Source organism: Pteropus vampyrus, unplaced genomic scaffold (assembly GCF_000151845.1).
Source record: "Pteropus vampyrus isolate Shadow unplaced genomic scaffold, Pvam_2.0 Scaffold195, whole genome shotgun sequence".
NCBI classification, from domain to species: Eukaryota; Metazoa; Chordata; class Mammalia; order Chiroptera; family Pteropodidae; genus Pteropus; species Pteropus vampyrus.
The window spans coordinates 3,637,593-3,653,779 of record NW_011888976.1 but is presented as its reverse complement, the minus strand read 5'-3'; the positions used below and the strand labels follow the sequence as shown (position 1 = coordinate 3,653,779).

At 39.1% G+C, this 16,187-nt stretch overlaps 1 protein-coding gene across 1 annotated transcript in view; it reads left to right on the top strand.

Annotated features, from left to right (window-relative positions):
- The window catches only part of LOC105299866 (voltage-dependent calcium channel subunit alpha-2/delta-3), a gene marked incomplete at its 5' end in the record, with an annotated part of 177,260 nt that overhangs the window by 16,640 nt on the left and 144,433 nt on the right, over positions 1-16,187 (top strand). Inside the window, 2 exons of the mRNA XM_023537645.1 lie at positions 2,734-2,855; positions 5,551-5,631. Of these exons, the coding sequence (XP_023393413.1) occupies positions 2,734-2,855; positions 5,551-5,631 (203 nt within the window). The remainder of the gene's footprint in view (positions 1-2,733; positions 2,856-5,550; positions 5,632-16,187) is intronic.

Sequence of the window (16,187 nt, the reverse complement as noted above, 5' to 3'; positions counted from 1 at the left end):
TAGCCCTTCACATGTGGTGCTATACAATTTCTGATAGTATCCTGTTAAGTATAGTATTATTATTCTCATTTTGTAGATGATTAAGTGGGGCTCAGATACTCAGCAGTTGATCCAAGTAACTCATCTGAGGTCATTCAGCTCTGCTTAAAACCTAGACCTGTCTCACATACCACAACAGCCCCTTATTATACAGAAGAAAGCTTTTTTCTTACCAGAAAGGATCTATTTTCCTGAAGAACATTTTCAGAGATTCTGTAGAATCAGGTCTCTCCTTCTTTCTTCCTTTTGAATCACTACTTGGTAGTTGTCAGGGACCCTTAAGGTTTCCTAGCAACCAGATCCTCTCACATTAATACTGGAGCTAATGGAGATTAAGCGCTGTGGGCTCCTGCTTGCTGCCCTGGATGCCAGCATGGTCTGGTTGTAGGCAGCAGGCACTAGCCATCCAGATGCACAGTATCCCAGACCTATCTTCTGCCATCCCCAAAAGATGAATGTCTCCATCAGTCTAAGTGAGGACCCCCTCAAACCTTCTAACCAAGCTATTGTCTCACCTACTGTAACTGAAAAAGGGACATGTAAAGCAACAGTAACTGCTGCATGAGAAGGACATATGGTCATACACCTCTGACCACTGACAGAAGTGACAAGAGTGAAAATATCATATCTATGCCCATGGCCTAGTGTAGAAAGCAGCAGTTCATTCCACCTAGGGCTGGGCATCAAAGTCTCCTTCACACACCTGCCAAGTCAGGTTTATGAAGAATCTCATGCCTAAAAAAAATGAGAAAGCTCACATTTCAATATTTGTGAAACCTCATGATTTTAAGACCAGGAAACATGACTGCTGAATACAGCAATGCCAGGAGGAGCTGGTCTGTGCTGTCAATCCTGGCAGTCCCGATGTCCAGCATCACAAATAGCACAGGGATGTCTGCCTCCCCTCAGCCTTGTTCATGGCTCCAAAGCTGGTTTTCTGATTGAGAACAGAGTGCTTTTGCCAACATAAAAAAGATAAGATTATAATGTCTAAAGTGTCTTCCTCTTGGTGAGAACCAGTAAACAAGTACAGGCTGCAAGGTCAGACCCTTTTGGGTCTACTACACCCAGGTACAGTAGCATAAAATTTCATATGGTCATTAACAGAATGGAGCCTTTACCCAGGATGGTGGCCATACTGATAAAGAATTTGAAAGAACTGAGAAATATTATTTAGAGAAGACATAACAAATTGTCTTTAATACTTGAGGAGCTCTTATATGGATATGAGATTTGATTTCTTCTGTGATCATTAATCATACATTGAGTGCCTGATGAGTGCTAGGCCATGGGAATGTCAAGAAAAATTAGGTATCTGCCCTTAGAGAGGGATTAGGACATGCCAGTGCAAGTTACAGGGGCCCATATTTCAGTGCTAACTAAGAACTTTGGCCTGTGATAGCATGGGCTGCCTCTCAAAGTAGTGAGCCTTGCATCTTTGGAAGGTATCAAGGGATCACTGGTTGGCCATACCCTAAAACTACAGAATGCTTTCCTGAACTGGTTGCCAAGTTCAAGTAGTTTATAATAACCAACTAGTTATAGTTTAGCATGTAAATTTGACCATGGTGAAACAATATAGAATATCTGTGTATTTCTCTTTATGGTCTCTGTGATCTAACTCCATGCTACAAACTGCTGGATTAAAAACGGTGCCATTTTTGATTCAGCTAGTGGCCTTTTCCTTATATACACATTGTCCCCTGATTAGTTTTCCTTCCTAAAAGATCTCTGCAGAATGTGGACTAATCAGACAGTCATTTCCTCTCTTGAGTTGTACATATCAGTCAAGACAAAGCACTCAGATGCTAGAGAGTAAACATGATTCTTTGGAGGTAAGTCAAGCCAACAAGCACTCATTGGGACTTCAGTAAGTTTAAGATTCCATGGAAGGACGCAAAAACTCCTTTGTGAACAAAAACTCCTTTCCTCAAAGATATTGGGAGGCTTAGGATGGAGGCATGACAATTGTGCAGATAAGGACAAGGAAAAGGAAGGCTGGGTGAGAGTGACCAAGGCTGTGGGGCCCCAACATGGGGCAAGAACTTGTGTGTGTCTCTGTGGATTTGTTTGGTAGGTGGTATTTGAGGCACACCTTGAAATGAACATGATTTTGACAGGAAAGAGTAGGGAGGGGGGTGTGCGCAGCCTTCTGGATAGAGAGAACCACTGTGGGCAGTAGGTAGGGAGGCAGGAGACTGAGATTTACAGAGGAGACCCGGGAGCAGTCCTGCTTGGCTGGAGAGTAGGGAGGGGAGGGAATAAGGGAGCAAAGATCCCCACATGGGCCCACTTTACCTCCTTTATACTTTTTCTAAGAAGAGTGAGATCTCCTTCAGAAGTTGATCCTTCCAAGTGTGTGTGTCCAGAAAGGCAAAGCTTTCTGACTCCCTTTGGTCTTCTGATATGATTGCTGGAGGCTTTTTATGCTTGCTTCAGACACTAAGAAAATTAGTTCCCAGAAATACTAGGAAAAATCTTTTCTCCCACTGGGAGTCTGGCTTCTGGGGCTCTGCAGGATATTTCTGAGTAATCTGGAGTGCACAATGTCACACACATCCTCTCTGAAAAAGGCAGCTTGGGGCTCTAAAGGCCAACACTCTTTTTATCCAGCAAAGACTGTTGTCATGCACCTGTATCCGGCTTTTCCTTGCTGAGTGGTGCCATGTTCTTCTTATTCCTTTCCATTTCAAGGGACTTCCTGAAAGCTGGAGACAAGGAGAACATTTTTAATGCAGACCATTTCCCTCTCTGGTACCGAAGAGCTGCTGAGCAAATTCCAGGGAGCTTCGTCTACTCGATCCCCTTCAGCACAGGTGGGCATCCTTGTTGGAGGTGGTGCTCTGTCTGCCTGGTCCTCCTGGCCTGGGCATTGAATGTAGAGTATGGAGGAGTTGCCTGAATGCTACAGGGAGCCAAATTCAGCTCTGAAAGCCAATGCTGAATATCGGTCCAGTGCTGAACCAGTGACCTGTTCCATAAGTGTAACAGCCCAAAATAAAATGAAGGTTTTCCTCAACCAGATTGTGCAAAGGGCATTTTAGAAAGCAGGACTCTTATTTTGTACCATGTGGAATTTGAATACAGACTTCTCAGATTTTTTTAATGTTGTCATGGCCATACTTAGGGAAAGTTCAGACAGGTATAACATCCTATACCAGAACCTTCAACAAATCACATCACTTTGGAGGCCCACAATTTCCCAACAGAACTGAACTGATTAGAAAATCAACATGCAAGTGTAAGGACTAAGAGTTTGTAGAGCCTTGTCCCCTCCTGACAGAAGGCTGCAATGACCAATGGGAGGCATGTAGTCAATGATTTTTTCAGTCCTTAGATTTACGATATAAAAAATAAATAAGGTCACCTCCCTCCAAAAAATAACTATATACTGTCTTATTTCAACTAGTTTTAGAAGCAAACCAAGCTAGAAATGCTTTGTGATTGTCTTCGAGTTTTCCTTGTCTCAAGCACCCGATATCGTTGGTGTTCATTCTATGTATGGCTCTGTACCTGTTTGTTGTAGAAACTTTGGAGATGAATAAGACCTAGTTCTGTAAACCTGGAATTCTCTGGACATTTCATTCTATAATGTTTTACATCAGGGCCTTTTGTATTAGTCTCCTACAAGCATCCCTAAGTCAGCTCTAATGGAGGCTCTCTGGTGCTTAATGTCAAAGCCCCCTCCCAGAGTCTTGGCACTTTCTCATTTCCATAAAAGAAAACACCTTCGGAAAAACTGCTTTCAAAATCTGCAGAAGAATGTTGACAAGAGTTGTCTAATAATTAGTCAAATGGACTCACTAAGAAGAGGCTCCCTCATTAATGAAGATACCAAGAAAAGGTGAATGTTATTGTAGAAATTCCCTTGCTAGGTAGGATTTTCAACAATATTATCAATCAGATTCCTTTTAGCACTGGGATTCTTAAGTCTGTTCCCCTTCACTGATAGGCCTATGTGACCCACATCCATACGCATGTGTGTTATCAAACATAAATTTCCCAATGACTAGAGCTCTTTTTGTTGTTGTTGTTGTTGTTGTTGTTGTTGTTGTTATCTGTATCACACTTTATTGCTGAAAATATCAACTAAGACAATGGACTTTCTCATTATGCTTCAGACTTATCAATAATAATGTCTTCTTTTAGCATGCAATCTCATGATACTTTCTTTTTCATAGTCCTCTAAAGAAAAGAAAAATAGAGCCTAGTTTGCTAGATCTGGACTGGGGTCATTAAGTTATCCTTTTGTGACAGGGTGGTTTTTGCCCAAAACTGGACAGGGAGATGGAGTTCTGGGAGATGCAAGTATCCTCCCAAAGTGCTGTGTGTGTGTGTGTGTGTGTGTGTGTGTGTGTGTGTGTGTGATGGCCCTTATGTCAGTTTGCTCTGTAATTCACCATTTTCACTACAAAGAATTATGTCTGGAAAAAACAAGTTCTGATTAATTAAGGCTGTCGTATAATTGGTTTTTGGCAAGTGGGGTTTTCATTGACCTTTCAGTGAAGTCATATAATGAAAAGAAATTTACCTTTTTCATAGTAAAGTTATGGATGACATAATATCTTAAGAGATTTCATGGCCCCTTTACATTTCAGGGAAAAAATGTTAAAAATCACCAAGTACAACTGTTGCGGTGGGGCTCTCTCTCTCGTTTTTTTCTACTGTGTGTCGAATACCTATACACACTGGAAAAGAAGCTGGTTTTCATTACTGCTTAGACTTGGGCCAGGAGAAAGTTTTTAATTGGTTGGGTCATAAGTGTATTTGAATTCAGGTCTGCCTTCTCCCTGCTTCTCAATTCAAGTGATTCCATTTAACACACATTCATTGAACACCTTATAGAAGGTAGGCACTGGACTAACAGTTATTAACTATGGTCATTAAGAATTCGCTCTCAGTATCTTCTAATTCATGAGTATTGGAACTATCGTTAGTAATTGAAAATCTCTTAATATTAATGCCATATTGTTAGCACGTTAATAAGAATTTGGAGGAAGGATTACATTCCGGCTCTATCCCTGGTTAGAATGCTTTTGCTAAGCAAAACTGGGCTTGAAATTAGAATTTTATAAGTCAGTAAAGTTTTCACCAATAAATCAAAGCTAGAGTTCTCAACTCCTCATAAAATAATTTTGAAACTTTATCTCATGCAGCTATCTATGGCTGTATTTAGACAGGCAATAATAAATGTGATTATCAATGCAAGTAAACACTGAAATTAGTAACCACAAATTAGAAAAAAGATGGAGTCCCTCCATGGTGGTCAATAATTTTGATTAGAAAAGGCTGGATGTTCCTCAGTGGAGGCGGTTCTAACTCGATGCACTTTCTTTCACCTGAAAGGACTGGCCAACCCAGCATCTGTGGCCTGACAGAGTCGGCCAGCTCTGTCTTCTGGGAGGCGAGCCCCAGCACCATCTGCAGAAGTAATGACCGTGAGCCAATATGACAACCCTCTTAGCACCTGCACTCTGACACCATCTCCATTTATGGTTTTTCTTCTTACAGGAGCAGTCAACAAAAGCAATGTGGTGACAGCGAGTACTTCCATCCAGCTCCTGGATGAACGGAAATCTCCTGTGGTGGCAGGTAAACAGTGAATTTCACTTGATGAATACAAAGTAAGTGTGGCATCCACTTATCTGGCCAGTGAATTACTTCTATGTACCAGAATGTTGGTTTTTGAAAGGGGAAAATTTTTAAGTTACTCCGTCTTCAGCGTTCTGTCATCTCAACCAGTCCAAGGCTCTAACCACTGGTTACATTTGATGTGAAAACAGAAATCTCCCCCAGCACTTTTATTTTTGCACTCTGAGCCAGTAAGAAATTGTTGGTCTGTGCAGAGGAGAATTTCTCAGCAATGGGTAGCATGCTCATTTAGAGTAAGCTCTAGATCTCCCACTGCTGCATCATTAGGTTAACAGTGGGCATACAAGGAAATTATGGGCTTGCTTTAGGCAAATACTAGCTGAGAGTCTGAGATTTGCATCACCCTTAGTCCTCCTGAGGAATTGGAGTTAAATGTATCTGCAAGTGCCAGTTTGGGACAAGGAGAAAGCCAAAACTTTTTATGATGGAGAATCTTGAATTGTCAAAGAAATTCTGTTTCTGGCTTTTCCCATCTCTCTCACTCTCAAGAGTGTCAGGATAATGCCTCTGTATGGCTAGGGGCTTTCCCTGGTGGTGTTTGACCTAAAGGGCCAGAAACTGCCACAAGCCCTCCTTGGAAGACAGCTGCTGAGAAAAACGAAGCCTAAAAGCATGTCTGGCACATCATCTATGTCTGATAAAAAACTGCCAAATCCACTAGTCGATGGATGGGTGAGACCTTCTAAGCAGCACCTTGATATTGGCTAGATTTACCAACGGGAGTCATTTTGTTTTGGAGCAGCCTTCCTCAATATGTTGTACTGGAGGGTGACTTTGAACATCAACTTTTGTGTCTTTTCAAATGTTTGTGGGAAGGAAGGCAAATAGGGTAGACATATTTGAAGTGGTTGCCTAGGAAGCACTGGGTTTTCTTCCCCACTTTATTTCCGACTTAGCCTATACATTATAATTGTATTAGCAGGGTTTGAAAGATATGGGGACAGTTGCCTTGGTTTTTCTGGGTTATTGGGTAGGGTAAGGAAACAGTCATCTGTATCTGACCCGAAGCTCATCTTGAACTAGGCAGCCTGTAACTAATCAGCCAGGAGATAAGGACTCTGAGAATTCATGGCTGCCGTCTTCAAATTTTGTCACTTAGAGTCTCGTGTTCCTTGGGGAAGGTAGGAGACAGGATCATTATTTAACTCAGCAAGATTTATTTGTGCTTAAAGGAAGTCAGACTTGCTTACCTCCAGGCTGATCCAGCCCACTAGTTCTGGAGGCGTGTTATCTCTCTGGAGCTGGTGCCACATGCAACAGCTATTAAAGACATGGGCTCCCCAAAACTGTCTATTTGAAATTTCTTTTTAAAAGCTTTTTCTTGGGTTTCTCATTCAGCCATCACAAAGGATGCTCTATGTTGACCTTAAGAGTCAACATAGAGCATCCTTTGTGATGGCTGAATGAGAAACCCAAGTCTGACTTCCTTTAAGCACTGTGCCCATCCAAGCCATTTCTATTCAAGTTTATAAACTATGCTCAAGTATTTCCAATGCCTCATATTTCATAAATGTCTTTGTGGCTGAGTATTGGTGAAACATGGACTTAGCCTGGCTACTCTGCATCCAGTCTAGAGAACATGACTTTTCCAAGGGGTTTGCTAGTCTGCTGTTGAGTAGGCAGATGTGGCCCCCGTTGAGTTGGTGGAAGAGACATCCTCCTGTTTACTGCTATTTAGTATGTGTCAGCTGGTCCCCATTTTCAGAAGATAATGACAGAGCAAGATAAAGAAGCAAGGTTATCTGAGGAATTATATTTAGTTCTTACCCCTTAAAACTGGTGATTATTAACCTTCCTTTTTATAGTGTATTTGGTAGACATAAGATAAAATAGATTTGCTTGGTTTGATCTTGAAGACTGCCATGGATGCAGCATCGTGAAGGAAGTGACCTCCGGAAGATCCTTCTGTCTCCAAAGGCAGAGCGGCCTCTTCAGCAAGTCCCCCAGGTTTCGCTGATCTGACTCACTCATCATGTCACTCTGTGATTAGGTTCCGCAATTTTCTTATGCACGTTTTCCTCAAATTAAGTAGACATGGTTTCCTACTCTAAAATTTAAAAAGCCCATTTTAATTTGGGGAAGAAGCCTTGTTTTGGCAGATAAATATGGAACATGTGAGCAGGCTTGTCCCCTACCAGTCTACCTTCAGCAGCAGATGGGACACAACCAACTGGCAGTAATATGGGGTTTCAATGAAATCCTTGTGTTAAGTTAAGTTAAAATTTATCCGAAAGGAAAGGTGTACAACTTTGCAATCAATTATCTCAGACTATTTTGAAAGGCCTACACAGCTCCCAGGCATGGTCGGGTATTCTCATGTTCGTTGGCTACATGTGTCTGTTTGGAGTAGAAAGGGTTTCTTGTTTTGTTTTTTTGTTTGATTCTTCTTTCTTTCTTTTTTCTTTTCTTTTTTAAACAAAAACATTTAGATACTCATCTGTCAATGACATCTTTGAAGAAAAGGCGGTCAAACCGGGCAGGATTCCATTTCTGTGTCAGCCTCAGGGCACAAATGGGCCCCATCCATCTTCTTGGCCTATGACATTGCTTACAGTCCTTCTCTTGAGGAAGCTGCCAGCTCTCCAGCTGCCACCAGTGTGCTGAGTTTTCTTAATTGCTTTCTCACTGCAAAGGAAGAAGTGGTAGGACTTTCTCTTTGACCTACCAAGTCTCTCCAGAGCCCTTGAATCTTCTGTGTGTGTCAGGCCCCTAATCCATTTTTCTGTTGTTATTGGAAACACAAACCTTGGACTGTAAGGTCCACATAGATTTGTCACTCACTCTTTAACTTGCTAAATGTGTGGTTTGGGGTCTCTGAAGGTCAATCTAAAATAAGATTGGGATCATTACCTTTCTCATCTTACTCTGGGTTGACGTGGGGATAAAATGAGAAAACAAACAAGAAAATACCTGAATATGAAGAAGTATAAAAATGCTAGGATTTGGGGTGACCCATTTTTATCTTCAAGTTGGCAGAATATCTAGTCATTCATTTATTCAATAAATATTTCCTGACCTCTTGCATTTACCAGGCATGCTCGTTATAAATTAATAACCAGGCCTGTAATCGGCGTACCTTTCCTTGCCCCAGAGACTGCAAAATAGCAGTTATTTTCAAAGCCATGTCTACACAGGGCAAGTGAATTAAAAAGCTGAACAAATATCTTGAAGGTCCTAGAGGTCAAAGACTTTGTTCTTTTCATCTTCTGTCCCTCACAGCATAACCCAATGGAGTACCTGAAGCATAGTGACTCAGTCCTCAATAAGAATTCTATAAATCGAGTTGAACTTGTAGAAACCTGTTTTGTCCTTATTTAGCTATTATTGACTTGAGTACCATAAATTACCTAGCTAATGGTATTAATTCTTCACTTTACTCTCAATGGAGAGACAAGGCCCTAGTAACCAAGAGTCACAAGCACTGATTCTACCACACTAGAATGGAAATGACCTGGAGAAGAAAAGAAATGCTCAGGGGCTAGAAATTGAGCCAAGTTAGAAGTTGTAACCATGCAGGGAACTTCCTTCCTCTTTTCCTTGGAGTGTTTGTCCGACCTCCTTATTCTCCGTCTAGACTTTCCCTCTGACAAATATAAAACCTAATCTCAATTTTTGTTAAAATCCAAATTTCTGGATTTTTAAAATCATAGATCATAAATTCTGAATTATTTGCATTTGCTTTAAAATGTACTTTTGAGCATATCGAAATCTAAAATCTCTCCTAAAAATATTCCATTTTGATTTCTTAAATAAATTATAGGCTCTCTAAAGGCAAGAATTCTCCCAGTTATCTTTTTATTCCCAGTGCTAAGGACGAGGGCTGACATGTGGTAAATTTGTCAAAAATATTGACTGAATAAATAACTTGAAGAAGATGGGATTCATTTTCACCTCCTATATGTAGACACATAAGCTTGCAAAATTTACTGTCCAGACCATGGGAGCACAGTAATTGACAAAAACACTACAAGAGGCACTCAGCCAATTAAACTCCACCCCACACCATAGTGATATGATACAGACCAATATGGGTATTTTAAGGAATAAAAAAAACTATTTAGTGTCCCATTCTAATGGCAACTGTGTTGGTCTGGTAGTTATCTCTGTGTCAGCAGATGTCTTTTGTGAAGTCCAAGTGTAAAATGTGATGCTTACAATAATTAATCTGATCAGCAACAGAAAGACATAAATTATAGATATTAGAGGCATTAAATTCTTTAATTTTTTTTTTGTTTTTCAATTACAGTTGACATTCAATATTATATTAGTTTCAGGTATATGGCATAGTGGTTAGACATTTATATAACTTACAAAGTGATCTCCCCAGTAAGTCTAGAAATCCCCCTGACACCATACATGGTTATTACAATATTATTGACTATCTTCCCTATGCTGTAATTTACATCCCGTGACCATTTTGAAACTACCAATTTGTACTCCTTAATATCATCACCTTTTTCACCCAGCCCTCTAACTCCCCTCCCATCTCTCAACCATCAGTTTGTTCACTGTGTCTATGAGTCTGTTTCTGTTTCGTTTGTTTATTTTGTTTTTTTTTTAGATTCCACATATAAGTGAAATCATATTATATTTATCTTTCTCTGTCTGACTTATTTCACTTAGCATGATAGCCTCTAGGTCCATCCATGTTGTCACAAATGGCAGTATTTCATCTTTTCTTATGGCTGAGTAATATTCCATTGTATATATGTACCACAGCTTCTTTAGCCAGTCGTCTATTGATAGACACTTAGGTTGCTTCCATATCTTGCCTTTTGTAAATAATGCTGCAATGAACATAGGGACACATATATCTTTTTAAATTAGTGTTTTGGATTTCTTCAGTTAAATACCCAGAAGTGGGACTGCTAGGTCATATGGTAGTTCTATTTTTAATTTTTTTGAGGAACCTCCATGCAGTTTTTCATATTGGCTATACCAATTTGAAATCCCACAAGCGTCCGCATCCTCACCAACACTTGCTCTTTATAGATTTTTTGATAATAGTCATTCTGACAGGTGCGTGGTGATATCTCATTGTTATTTTGATTTGCATTTCCTGATGATTAGCGATGTTGAGTATCTTTTCATATGTCTATTGGCCATCTGTATGTAGTCTTTGGAGAAATGTCTATTCAGGATTGTTTGTCTTTTTGGTGTTAAGTTGCATGAGTTCCTTACATATTTTGGATATTAACCCAATGATACATATTTTGGATGTATCATTGACAGATATTGTCTCCTATTCAGTTGGTTGCTTTTTGTTTTGTTGATGGTTTCCTTTATAGTACAAAACCTTTTTAGTTTTGTAGCCCCATTTGTTCATTTTTTTCTTTTGTTTCTCTTGTCGGAGGAGGAGACATATTCATAAAAATGTTACTCAGAACAATGTCAGAAAGTTTACTGCCTATGCTTCCTTCTAGGGTCTTATATTTAAATCTTTAATACATTTTGAGTTTATTCTTGTGTATGGTATAAGAAAGTGGTCTAGTTTTATTTTTTGTATATATCTGTCTAGTTTTCCCAATACCATTTATTGAAAAGACTGTCTTAATCCCATTGTATATTCTTGGCTCTTTTGTCATAGATTAAATGACTATATAGATGTCAGTTTATTTCTGGGCTTTCTAGTCTCTTCCGTTGATCTATATGTCTATTAGGCATTAATTTCTTGCAGAAACTTTTACAAACAGATTTATTGAAGTATGACTTACATACCAAAAATTCACTTGTTTTAAATGTAAAATTAAATGATTTTTAGTAAATTTTTTTTGGAGGAGAAGGCACTGATCTGCCAGTCTATTCCTTTGCAAGAAATACAGACCACAATAGATTCATTCTTTGAGGGAAATTTAAAAATGTGGGTTATATAGTCTCATTTGCATAATTCTAGACAGTGTGATAAAGAGAAATGCTTGATGATAGAACAGAAGATCCCGTCGATACCAACTAGTTAAGGATGAGATTAACATCATTGATCACTAGCTATTGTCAACTATGTGGTATTTAAACTGCATATACCATTTAATTTGAACCCTTCATTAGAATTGGATGAATAATGTTGGCAAAATGGTATAGACCAACACTCAGCTTGACACCACTCATTTGGTGTGATTTCATGTATTTGGTACATATGAGATAACCTGTATGTATGGAATTATATATCCAGTCTACTGGGGTAAACCTCTAGTTTGTTAGATTTGAGCAAAGGAAGTGTTTTGTCTTGGCAGAAATTAATACTTATTGATTAAACCAGTAGTTCTCAACTAGGGGCACTTTTGCCCCCAGGAGACATTTGACAACACCTAGAAACATTTTTTTTTTTTTATTGTCACAACTAGTTAGGAGGGATGCTACTAGCATCTGGTGAGTAGGTGTCAGGAATGCTGCTAAATACCCTACAAGGCACAGGACAGCCCATCATAACAATAAAGAATGAGCTGGTCCAACATGTAAATAGGGGCAAGATTGAGAAATGCTGAGATAACTGACAGGCAAACTCAGCTCTTGGTGCTTTCAGATTCAGTGTTTTCTCTTATAGGCTCATTTACAGAAAGATCTTGTTTCATTTCTTCATTTTTTAATTAAATCATTCAGTAAATACATATCTAGCATCTACTGTGTACCCAGTGTTGGAGATACAGCTGTGAACAAGCACCCCAGAGGGCACTGGAGGAATTGTTGGTTGTACAATGAGAAGGTACTACTGGCATCCCACGCCCAGAGGCTGGGTTGACAGCTGCCCCATGAAGAATCAGTCCACCTACATGCTGCAACACTCCCTGAGAACACTGAGTGTGACCAAGTTCCTGCCAAAGAGAGCTTCCACTTGTGTGAAAGATACAGACAACAGACAAATATTGCATGAATAGAGGAATGAAGAGAAGAGGGAATTTCTAGTAGTGGTAAATGCTCTAGAGAAAAAAGATCAGAAAAAAGGGAGGAACTAGCAAAGGCAGGGATGCATACTCATGTTCATAAATACGTGTGTTTGGGTGTGCAGCAGAGGTGATGCTTCTCCAGATTGGGGGTACAGAGACTCAGGAAGGGCTTCCCTAAGGTGGTGACATGAACAGAGCCCTGAAGGATGAGATACAGCCATTATGCAAAGATCTGTAGGAAGAGCATTCCAGGGAAAGGGAGTGGACTTTTCCAAGAATCCTGAACAAGATCCCTTGTACATGTGGTACTCATGTTCCAGATGAACACTCTGAGACACAAATGAGTCTCCCAGGTGTGGGGGGTGTTTAGTACAATCTAAAAGCAGGACTGGTGGGCAGGTGGTCAGATGATCCACTACCCAAGGGAGGCAGGGAATCCAAGGTAAATCTTTACTCAAAATGTGACCAATGAGGTGGGACTTTTTATATGTTTGGCATTTTTTTTTTAAAATTTGATAAATCAGTTCAATGCAGGGGCAAAAGGAGTTCTAAGCCAGCAGGACTGACAACAGTGACCTTTATAGAAATGGATTAGTGATGTAGCTACCGATTATGGTATATTTCAAGTCTGCAACAGATTTTGAGTTACAGTTAGCCACATAGAACAGCTGTTCTGCATACCACAGTAGCCAGTGACAAGGTCATGGTGAAGATTCCTGCTCCAGGAATAAAAATAGCCCAGAGTTTTGTGAAACTGGATTCTCTGTGCTAACTCTCCAAGACACTCACTTCCAAGAGTTACTATCCTTTTATAAACCTAAGTCAAAAGCCTCAACACATCCTCCACCAAAAAATCAGCAGCAGAATTTTAGGGTAACAGGTCCTCATACCTGGCTTGCATGTTCTATATCAGCAAGTCAAGATCCCTCTTTCTGAGATCGTGGCAAGATTTGAACATTAAAGCCTATGTGAACCAAGGATTTAGGAGTGAGCACAGGGCTGTTTCCCTGTTTTGCAGTGGCCCTGAGTTTTCACATTTGTAAAATGAGGTTGATGGGTGCTTTGGTTAGATTTCTAAAAGCCTGTTTTTAAGAGATGGATGTGTGTTTCATCATTAACCAATCATGGAATATTTATTATATTCAGATTCTTTATGGCTTTAGGGGGCCCCTCTGCTTCTTGTTGAGAGAAATAAAAGAATATATATATATATTTGAGCAGATAACCATTACTGGGCACTCAACTATAAGCACTAGCTAACTATATATATATATATATAAAGTGCTTGGTTAATGCTTATAGCAGTGCTTAAGCACTATGTATACATTTACACACATATACCTATACCTATACCTATACATATATATATATATGTATATATATATATATATATATATATATATATATATAGAGAGAGAGAGAGAGAGAGAGAGAGAGAGAAAATGCTTATAGTCGAATGCTCAATAATGGTTATCTGCTAAATTATTATTGCTTATTAGTGTTGTTATATTGTTAAGAATAACTGTGTTACATCTACCACTACTCAGTAGCCAATGCTTATTGCCATGTGCTGTTGTCTGTGAAAACTTGGAATTTCATTATAATATCTTGACATGCTTTATAGTAAAATTTTTGAAATTCGTTTTTATGTACCTATATCTTAAAACAGAGTTTGACAAACTGTAGCCCACAGGACCAACCAATAGATTGCCACCTCTTTTGTCTTTTTTATTTACAGTTTTCTTAAAATATATTCCATGTACTATAAGATTTACTTGTTTCAAGTATATAGTTCATTGGGTTTTAGTATATTGACAAAGTTATGTAAACAGGACCACAAACTAATTTTAGGGCAATCTCAACATCCCAAAAAGAACTCCACATACACACACACACTTTTTTTAATACCCCACTCCCTACCCCAGCCCCAGAAAACCAGTAATCTACTTTGTGTTTCTATGGATTTGCCTGTTCTGGACATTGCTGATTAATGGAATCACACAATATGTGGCCTTTTGTGATCAGCTTATCACTTAGCTAATGCGTTCAAGGTGCACCCATGTTGTAGCATGTGTCAATACTTTTTTCAATTGCCAAATGATATTTCCTTGTATGAATATACAATTTGTTTTTCCATCTATCAGTCGGTGGACATCTGGGGCATCCCACTTTTTAGCTGTTATTAATAATGTTCATATGAACATTTAAGTGCAAGTTTTTGTGTGGATATATGTTTTCATTTCTCTTGGGTCGAGACCTAAGAGTGGAATTGTTGGTTCATACGGTAACTCTGTGTTTGATATTTTGAGAACTGCCAAGCTGTTTTCTGAAATGGCTGCGCCATTTTACAATTCCATTAGCAACATATGATGGTTACAATTTTTTCACATCTTCCCCAACAATTGCTATTGTCTATCTTTTTAATTTTGGCCAACCTAGTGGATGTGAAGTGATTCGTATTTCCCTGATGGCTAATTATGCTGTCCATCTTTTCATAGGCTTTTGGCCACTTCCATATCTTCATTGGATAAATGTCTGTTCAGATCTTTTACTTGTATTTAAATTAGGTTAATTGTCTTTTTATTGTTGAGATATAAAAGTTTTTTATATAGTCTAGATATAACTACCTTATCAGATATCTACCAGCTGTCTTTGCAAACAATATTTTATTGAAATCAAGTCATGCCTGTATTGTCAATGGACACTTCCCATTGGATAGAGATTGTATGGACTACAAAGCCAAAAATATTTAGTACCTGGCCCTTTGCAGAAAAAAGTTTGCCAACCCCTGGTTTAGATGAAAATACATCACAGCCCATTAAATAAATAAATTAAATGTTGACTTGTTCATTCACTTCTTTCACTTTTCTATCTTATAGAAGTGAAATGAATATTTAAATCAGAGGCTCTATAAGTAGACGTTGAAGACAGAGCTTTATGTATCGGATGGTGTCCATCAGTTGTGCCTGATGTTTTTGTGTATGTGGTTAGACAGAAATCCCAATCAAAGATCCTAAGCTTTCTAAAAATACATGCTCTCATTGTCAGTCAGGATGGTGATTTACTTAATCTCTACTCTAGTTTATAAACCTCTGAACAGTATAATCAGCATAATGCTTGGGAGAATGTTGGAAATGCCCTCACATGCTTTGGTGGAAAACAGTTTCTGGGATTTTTTTTTTTTTTTTTAGACATGGTTTATGAGAGATTTGGAGATTTATTTACTCGCCTTTATCTAGGCAAATCTCCTCATGACCTTGTTGGGATTTTGATCTCAGTTAAGACTAGAATATATATGACTCACGCTAGTGAAGGGCCAGCAAAGGATAAATGAGCTGGCATGCATTTCCCCTCCCTGGGAAGGAGGAATGGGCATGATCAGAGTTTACAGCAGGAATATAAGCTTTGGCAGTGAGTCCCTGGACTTCCTTGCTCATTAAAAATGTTTTGTCCAGTTGGTGGTAGAAAACGAACAGTGCCGATCCAAGCCTTTTTATTCTCATAGCCCTCCAAAGTTTGCAGTCACCAAGAACCCCTGGGTTTTACTCTGAGCGAAAAGATCTACATGAAGTCAGGATTAGTGTCTGAATGTCATTCCTACTTCAAGGCCAAATT